A 9670-nucleotide genomic window follows, 5' to 3' on the forward strand; every position below is an offset into this window, starting at 1 on the left:
ACTCGAATTTGAAATCATTAAAACATTTCCTATTTGCAACTTCAAAAATTTTATTCGTGGACTGTTCTTTGATTATTTTGGGATGTGATTCTTAAAACCGTAAGTTCATATTTTTTCTCCATTTATACATTAGTTTTCCAGGGAAACAAATAATTAGATAAAGGGTTATCGTTTTCAAAGCTTGTTGTTTTCACTCTTTCTTGTGTTACGGTTAATTCGAGCCTAAACACGGAACATAAGAATTCGGTAGCTCATTATAAAGATAATTTAGAATTTTTTTATAGAATGTTTCAGAAAACTCTGTTTATTGACACTTGAGTTCCACTAGTTTTAACAATTTTGTAGTGAGTCGGCATGCTTTGGCTAATATGTCATCAAAAGTGGAAATCTTTGTTTCAAAGTCTACCCAGAAACAATTAGATCTTTTCAGAAAGGATGAATTGGATCAACTTGCCAGAAAATACTATATTTCTGAGGTAAAGGCTTAATTAACGAAACAAGGAATATGAAATATTTTCAGTATTTGGTAGAAACGTTTGTTTTAGATTAAATTACTTTGGTTTCGATCAGCTAGCCTGAATCAGACTCTGTGATAAAAATGAAGGAATTAGAATTAAAATACAAGATGAAATTGGAGTTGAGGAAGCTGGAACTTCAGAAAGAAATAAGAGAAAAACAAATCCAAAAGAAATTGCAATTAAAAAAAACAATAAATGAATTTGGAATAAGATAAAAAACATATAAGTTACAATTTGAGCAAAAGAGAGATAGAAACAGGAAAGAGAGAATGAAAAACAAATGCTAAAGGAAGAAAGTGAGAAAGAGACAGAGATGCAAATGCAAAGAGAGTAGGCAGTGAGGTGATATCAATTTATAATAAAAGAAATTGAGGTGGCATTTAAAAGTCATATTCACAGTTCAAATCCAAATTTAAGCTTCGATCTTGCAAAGAATATCAGATTACTGCTCCTTTCAGAGACAAAATGGTGACAAATATTTTGTTTGTTTGAAACATTTGCTGAAAATTTGAAATGGCCAAGGGAGCATTGTACTCATTTATTACAATGTGTACTCACTGGTAAGGCTAGTGATATTTATAATTCACTGTCAGTTAACCAAAGTAGTGACTATGATGTGGTTAAAGAATGCACCCTAAGGGGTTATGAATTAGTCTCTGAAGCCTATCGGCAAAAATGCGGAAACTATAGAAAAGAAGCTGGACAAACTCATGTCGAATTCGCTAGAGAAAAAGAGCAGTTATTTGATAAATGGTGCTTAGCCAAAAACGTTGAACGAGAATATGAAAGTCTAAGACTTACTTGAAGATTTCAAAACTATGTCCATATGGACATTACGTATTATCTTGACTAGCATCGGATCAAAAACTTGGAAAATGCTGCTCGTGCTGCTGGTGAGTATTCTATGACTCATAAAGTTTCTTTTCTTAATACGACTTCTCCTCAACAGCCTTCTGGCAGAGAAGTATTTCAGCCTAATACACGCCCTTCTAAACTTCAATATGGCACAACTACTAAAAATCAAGAAGCTTGATTCAAGATACTTGTCTCTTCCTACATGTACGTGTTGCAAGAAAATAGGACACGCTATTTGTGATTGCAACAAATTGAAAAATAGGCATCAGAATCAGGACAGACCCATTTTAAATGCTCTTATTTCAAAGAAGTCACGGTCACGGTCATGTATTGAAAGTAATATATTTGTTGGGTCTAACAAACCCAGTCTGATTGTATTATAGAGAATTATGGACCATTAATATCGAAGGGTTCTATATATCACTCGTGGGTGATCTGGCCAATCATATCCCTATTAATATTTTAAGGGACACAGGAGCTTCTCAGAGTCTTTTTCTGAGAAGTCTCTTCTAGTGAGAGTGTCCTTATTCAGGGAGTAGAGTGCGGCTTTGTTAATGTTCCTCTTCATTGTGTAAAGTTGTTATCCGACTTAGTCTCAGGACCCGTGACAGTCGGAACAGTCTCCGTTTTACCCGTCGAGGGCATTAATTCATTACCAGCCAACGACCTAGCTTGAGACAAGGTTGTGGTTAATCCGCTTGTAACTGACAAGCCTTACTTGGATCAGAAATTTGATTTAATTAAAAATGAATTCCCTGGTTTATTCACAGCTTGTGCAGGTACCAGAGCTATGGCAAAGAAAGCTCTTGAGGATGACGTTGATAAGGAAAGTATTCCTTTAGTTGACACATGCGAAACAACACCCGTAGAGGAGGAAACCTCCCAAACAGGAATACTTGAGAAAAGAAATTCAATATTTCTTAGAGAATGATTTTATAGAGCCCAGTAAAAGTAACTGGAGTTCACCATGCATACCTGTTCCAAAACCAGATAAAACTTTCCGCATGTGTACTGATTATCGGAAGGTGAATAGTGTGAGAAAAAAAAACAGGTTCATTCCCATTACCGAAAATCGATGACTGTATTGATAACATTGGTAATGGCAAGTATGTCACCAAATTTGACCATCTGAATGGATTTTAGCAAATTCCACTAACCGATAGAGCAAAGACAAGTTTGGCATTAGTAACTCCAGAGAGACTTTTCCAATATAAAGTAAAGCCTTTTGGGATGAAAGGATCGCCAAACATTTTTTAACGTCTCATGAATATGATCGCCTCTGATCTAGACAATTGTGACGCTTACATCGATGATATCATCATATGCAACGACTCCTGGACGGAAAATTTAACAACAATTCGGAAATTCTTTGACAGAATCACTATGCATGTTTGACACTTAATTTATCTAAGAGTGAGCTCTGCCGTGCTGGTGTAACTTTTTAGGACATATCGTGGGACATGGCCAAGTAAACCAATAGATGCTAAGGTCAAGGCTATCACTGAATTTCCTGTGCCTCTAAAGAAAACGCAACTGATGCGATTTTAGGGTATGGCCCCGGATACTATCAAAAATTTTGTTTCACGTTTTATATAATTGCTAAACCCCTGACAAATGTACTGAGTAAGAAAAACAAGTTCCTTTAGACTGAAAAATGTCAGGGGTCTTTTGTCAAGTTGAATGCCATACTGAAAAGCGCGCCAGTTCTTACACTTCCAAATTCCAGCCAATCATTTAAAATGTCTGTTGATGCAATGATGTTGGGGTTGGAGCTGTTTTGATTCAAGAAGACGAAAATGATACTGAAAATCCTGTGTTCTATTTTTATAAGAACTTAAATAAGCACCAAAGAAACTATTCAACAATCAAGAAGGAATGGTTGGCTTTAATATTGGCATTACAGCATTTTACCTTAGTCCAGTTCCTTCAATTATTGTGTTTAGTGACCACAACATACTTACGTTCATTGGCAAGGTAACTAAAAAAAAATACTGCTAAGGTGGAGTTTTTTTGTTACAGAAATATAATATTGACATCAATGAAAAAGATAATTTTATAGCAGGCGCACTTCATGTATAATTAGTCTTTGGTAAAAAATAATCTTAACATATAAATCTTTCTTTATTCTTATGGGGGTAGTGTTACGTATATTTGATTTAATTTGTGTTTGATCTGATTTGATTGTTGCGATAGTTTGTGGGTTTGGGAATCTATTTTTAATTTATTTTCATGTCAATGTAAATTTTTTTTTACAAGGAATTGGATATTTTGACCTGAATCTTTCCATAAATACCTAACTAAACGAAACACGTGTTTCTATTTTTGACTTAGTTCCTGGCCTTGATTGAGGGTCAAGTAAATAACATTTCCTTGGAGTAAAATGATTGGTTCTTATTAAGGACATACAAGGACTATCTGATTTTTCTATGTAAGCACGGTCACGTTATTTTTTTATTTTGCAATTAGGCATTTAAAAAATCGGGAAATACTTAGTATTAATGGTGATGTTTATAGAGAGATCTCAGATAGTTTGGGGGCTTCGAAACAATTTATGTCAAATTGTTTTGTTCTATTGTGAACATTATTGAAGTTTTGAGCTTTTGAGTTATATAGTAATTTTTCTTTAGATTATTTGGACTCTTAAAGATTAATTTTTTCTGGAAATATTTTATTATATATATATATATATATATATATATATATATATATATATATATATATATATATATATATTTCTTTAAAGTTTTCCTCTGTTACTTTTTATTACAACAATCAAACAGGGGAAATTATGTTTACTTCGATCATTTCGTAGTAAATAAATGATTGGAATACAATAAGGTTTTGAAGTCACTTAAGCATGCAAATTATTTGTGTGTGGGATTTAGTTTAATAATAATGCTTTCAGTATGAGTATGCTCTCTGAAGTCTTGACTAAGGATGAAACATTAAGTCCCAAACCTCGTTGATCATAATCAATTGTTTCCTGATAATTAATAAAGATTGTCAACATTTCCGAGGAACTTATTTGGATGATGCAATTCAGTCTTTTGAGGGATATTGGTTAAGAAGACATAATGAAGCTGTTAGAGGTGAGTCAAGAAATATGTTAAACTGGCTATTCCTTTCCCAAAGTAAAACTATATTTGATCATATCCAAATTGTTTCCTCTTCTGTCTAAATAAAAGTGAGGTGACAACAGTTTGAAATAATTTATGTGGGTTAATTAAATGTCTAACGGAATTAGACTGCAATTTGGTGAATTAACAGTCATTGATTTAGGGCATGGCGCAAAATGAATGGGTAGGACAGGACGGAGAAAGTTTATTTGGTTCAAGGTAAGTATAAAATAGTACATAACCACCATCCCTGATTTGCATAACTTGTGGCATGCAGTGGCAGTAAAATACAGAATTTTATTTTAATTTAATTAAAGATAATCCGGTTATAATGTACGCGGGAAAAACTCTGAGAACTTCCCGTGTTCCATAAAGTTTTAATAGGGATATACTTGGCAGAGCCACCAATAAGTGATAGAAATCTGGTCGGCATGAATGGTTCATAGTTCGCATTAATGCAATCAGAATGGGGTTTGTTTGACTCAACAAATGTATTTCTTTCAATACGTGACTGCGACCTTGATCTTTCGGAAAATAGAGCATTTGGAATAGTTTTGTCTACATTTTGTTCATTATTTGTTAATCTATTGCAAGAAGAAATTGAAGATCATTTCTTCTTGCAGTATGTGCACGTTGTGAATATAAACTTCAAAAACTAAATTTCTGAAATATTTAGAAAAAATCGTATCCGTTACGAACACAATTTTTCTGCTTCGATCTAGTTAATGTTAAACTAAGTAAGAGAAAAAGAGTGAAAGAAAACACGTTTTGTGAAATTCAACAATTAATGTATTTCCTAGAACACAAAACTTAGCAAAATAACTTTCAGTGTTGCGAATTTAATCTAAAAAATTCCCAAAATAATTTAATCACAAATCTAAATGTTTGAATTTCACAATAAATTCATATTGTGTTCCAAATAAATTCAAATATTGAATGTGCTGATATGCATATAGTACCAGCTTGCTAATGTGCCGATGGCCTAGAATGTAGTGATATGTTTACAATCGTTTGATTATCACAATAATATAATCCAAAATGTCTTTGATTGCATTATAATTCCAAATAGATTTTTGAGACAAAGACTATTTTTTGAACATTTTATAATACGAATAGCGATTTGTATAAATAAATCCGCTTAAATTAGAAACTAAATACAACTATAAACAGATTCCTCATCGGATGTTAAGCCAAGAATGAGTAAGCCTTAAGGAAACAGCCTGGTTACCACTCTACCTGACCTATGTCGCAATTATAATTTTTTTAATAACAAAATAGAAATATGCATAATTAATTATCATTAGGACAAGCCAGCAAATAATACTAATTATATATATATATATATATATATATATATATATATATATATATATATATATATATATATATATATATATATACGCAGATTTAGGAAAATATGAAGAACAAACTTATCAATGCAAAATAAACAGTCTAAACATAATAAAGACAAAGAGAGACACAGAAACGTACAATCCATATATAAATGTACACACACAGATAAAGACCCAACCTATTTTTAAAAACAAATTTTCTTTTAAATCTGAACTTTCAGAATACAATCTATATAACGTAAACATAAAATTCTGAACTCGTGTTATATTAGGTTATATTGCGTGTTTTTTTTTTCTTCATATTTTCTGATAAACGATTATTGATTTACGCCTTTAGGAAAGAAATATATTAAACAGACATTTATCTCCTTTCACCTCACGACTTGAATGTATCTGCTACTTGTTATACCTTTAAGCTCTTGTCCTGTAACATATATATGTGATTTAAAGACACAGATCGATTTCATAATACCTACGTTGATATATTCTCTCGTCATCTCAGATAGTCTGCATACGGTTTACATGTTATTTAACCCGTTATTTCCCGCTCTTTAGCGCAATCGTTGGTACACACTTAACGGTAGAATACAATAATTATTTATATACAAGCCATTTGACAGACGGTCAGATTACCATAGAACGCCAACGCACGTGTCGAACGTTACTCAAAATCGAGAGAAAACTCAAAACAATTACATATTACAGTGAAAGCTAAGATACACAAGGATATATACAAATAATCCAAACACAGAGTGCAATGCCGTAAACAAAGAGTCAAAAAATAATATACATCAGATGATACACAATAACCAGATATGCAAGCATTTGTCCAAGCGTTCGTAACAAATAATCAAGGGGAGTACCAAGACAAAGACAAAGACCGAAACTAAAGAGTAGTTATAACAACTTCGTCAGAGAAACTACAAAATGTGCTACAACATTATGTTTGTTTTGTGGCGTACTGATGTTCTGTCTGCATGGAACACGTGCTGCACGTCATCACGCATTATTGTTATTGAACCGTTCGCCCAAAAGTAACGGATCTCTGATATGAAAGCACATACAGATCGCACAAACATGTTACTGTGTCCTATAAAGCTTTATTTCCATCTTTGAGATTTCGAAAACCTATTTGTAACACCAAGCGATGTAGGCACGGTTATTAACTGAGGTGTTCTTTGACGCCAAAACTCTGCGCTGGCACAATTAACCTACGATAGAGTATTCCACCATGGGTTTGTATAGGTTTTCAGATTTTGTCCATGTATAAATTCTGTTTGCAAATCCGGAATAGTTTGTTTCAGGAATCACTTCCAAATTTCTTATTACGCATAATAATTCTTGATATTTGATGATCATAACTAATAATTACTTCATAAAGGATGTGGTAATCGCTGACCTGTAAGTGAGACGTTTCACTGAGCTATAACTGGCGCGTGTAGTATGTTTCGTCTTTCTACAACAGACCATGTTTTTAATGGCGTTCCAAAAGGTACTTGCATAGAATGTGTACAATATAGGATTAATACAGCTGTTCATGTAAGCCATGCATTTAGCTCCGTATAGTATTGATGCAAATGTCACAGTTATACTTTCATCAGGCAAGACATGAACGTAGAGCATAATAATCTGAAGTGGCAACCTACATACCACACAGACTGTCAACACTAAAACCGCCATCTTTATGACACGCTTATTGGCTTGCAATCGAACATGGCCTCCATTATTTTGCGCTCTAGGAGTCTTTCCAGTCAGGAATACTTTCAACATATGCCCATATAGAACACACAACGAAATTAGTGGTAGCATGTAAGTAAATATAAATAAGCAAATATCAAAGCCAAAAGCTTCTTCGAATTCGAAAGTACAAAACATTCTTTGTTCTTCAATGTATTCTGGGTTTATATTTACTTCTTTGGCTATAAACAGAAAAGGAATATCTACTATTATGACGAGGCTCCATAAGGCAGCAAGTACAATGTAGCAGTTTCGTTTTGTACGCAGCGTATTGGCCCTGATTGGATGTACTAAAGCAATGTATCTGTCTATGGAAACAATAACAAGTATATACATACTTGCAACGTAGAATACATGTTCTAGGTACGTGTGAATCCGGCACCAAATGTCCCCTAATGGCCAGAAGTGTAGAGCAGGGTATACGGCTTTGAAGGGAATGCAAAAAGCGATGATGAGTAGATCGGCTATAGCTAAGCTCACTATAAGAGTATTGGTGATTCCCCTAATTGCCTTGTGGAGCACAAATACAGCTATTGTCATGATGTTCACAACTAATCCAAATATAGTGATCAGTCCAAATAATGCTGGGATCAGGATTCTTGTTAAATTTATAAAATTTAAAACCTCTTCATAATCATCATATTCCAAGTCATTTGTAATGTTATCTGTTGAGCTGTTCCAGACATGACTACTATCAACATTAGCGTACGTAAGTCTTGATGTACTTTCCATCATTGTTACTGGTGATGTTACGTTGATTATTGTCCTCTGTCTAGTTGTTATGTTATATTTACATAAGTTTCCCTTCGTATGTATCTTTCCTCTGTGAAGAAGAAATGCATATGTGTTAAGGAGTCTTGCGTTTTGTTATATTAGCTACAATTAATACGCAGAATTATAAAAGGTCCTTACATTGATTGAGTCGTAAATCTTTATATACACAACATGAAATTGATCAAAACATTGAACTAAATTGTAAATTGGAAAATTGGTACTATATATTTCTATACGCTTTACACGCAGCTTGACTTAGTTAAAAACATCATATTTATTTTATCTGTAAACAATGGGCACCGCGGTCTTGAAAGTTTACGTTTGTAGCTTGCAACTTTCGAAAGTTACCTATGCAATTTATGAACATATGCATCAGCTTGCTAAAACACAGTATCAGGTAAATGGTTACTCTTCTTTTCATATGTGTATGCGTGCAAGTTGCATTTACTGCTTAAATTGCAACACCTTGCACATAATGAATTATGTTTGTAGTATGTATTCAGAAATTGTTTTAACGTCTTTCGATGAACTAAAATTGCAAAATTGATATGGTACAAGCCGCTTGCAGGAGCTCTCTGGAAGTCAAAGTTTAATCTTCACCATACTTGAAATGATTACTGAAGGTCATAGATGATGGAGCTTATGCAAAATTGATTTTAAAAGATTATTGTAAAAGCATTACAGAGCTGATGCAGTTAGTTTGAAAATAAATGCCACACGCAAAATAAAACCTGTCTTTATGAGGGTAGAGAATATTTATATGCAGTATAATGGATAAAGTTACAAAAGTACTACAAGCACTTTTTTTGTTACGTATGCAATCTATGTAGTTAACTACTGTACAAATAAGCTATAACCGTGCAGTGCAGTGATGTGGTAGTCATTACATTTTATTGCGAAATATCATTTTGTGAAGTAACACTGGTTGCCTTCGTTACCTTAATACTAACACGATATATATATATATATATATATATATATATATATATATATATATATATATATATATATATATATAGCAAAGTTTGGGAAGTAAAAAGACTGCCAAAACTGAAATGACTTCTACCAAGTTTCTAATACTTAAATAAAATACGAGTACATTTGTATTGCACATTGGATAGTGTTTAGTTTGTTTACTGGATTTTGTAGCTTTCTTTAGGCTCAATAACTCGTACAAATATTGGTGTAGGGCAAACACATAGCCCTTAACAAGTACGCTAAAATACCCCAGTGAGTTGCTTTGTGCAGTAGAACACATCATTGTATCGAACACACAAACCATGGAAACGTTTGTAGTTAGTAATATCAAACCTACATC

At 33.2% G+C, this 9670-nt stretch overlaps 1 protein-coding gene across 1 annotated transcript; it reads right to left on the minus strand.

Moving 5' to 3' along the window:
* Positions 1-5324: 5324 nt before the first annotated feature.
* LOC149774783 (allatostatin-A receptor-like) lies at positions 5325-8397 on the minus strand. Its single transcript, XM_089944752.1, has one exon. The coding sequence runs from the start codon at positions 8311-8313 to the stop codon at positions 7210-7212; it is 1104 nt and encodes a 367-aa protein (XP_089800878.1). The 5' UTR covers positions 8314-8397; the 3' UTR covers positions 5325-7209.
* Between the last annotated feature and the right edge of the window lie 1273 nt (positions 8398-9670).

Source organism: Sinohyriopsis cumingii, unplaced genomic scaffold, assembly GCF_028554795.1.
Source record: "Sinohyriopsis cumingii isolate HCF-2022 unplaced genomic scaffold, ASM2855479v2 utg000160l, whole genome shotgun sequence".
NCBI classification, from domain to species: domain Eukaryota; kingdom Metazoa; phylum Mollusca; class Bivalvia; order Unionida; family Unionidae; genus Sinohyriopsis; species Sinohyriopsis cumingii.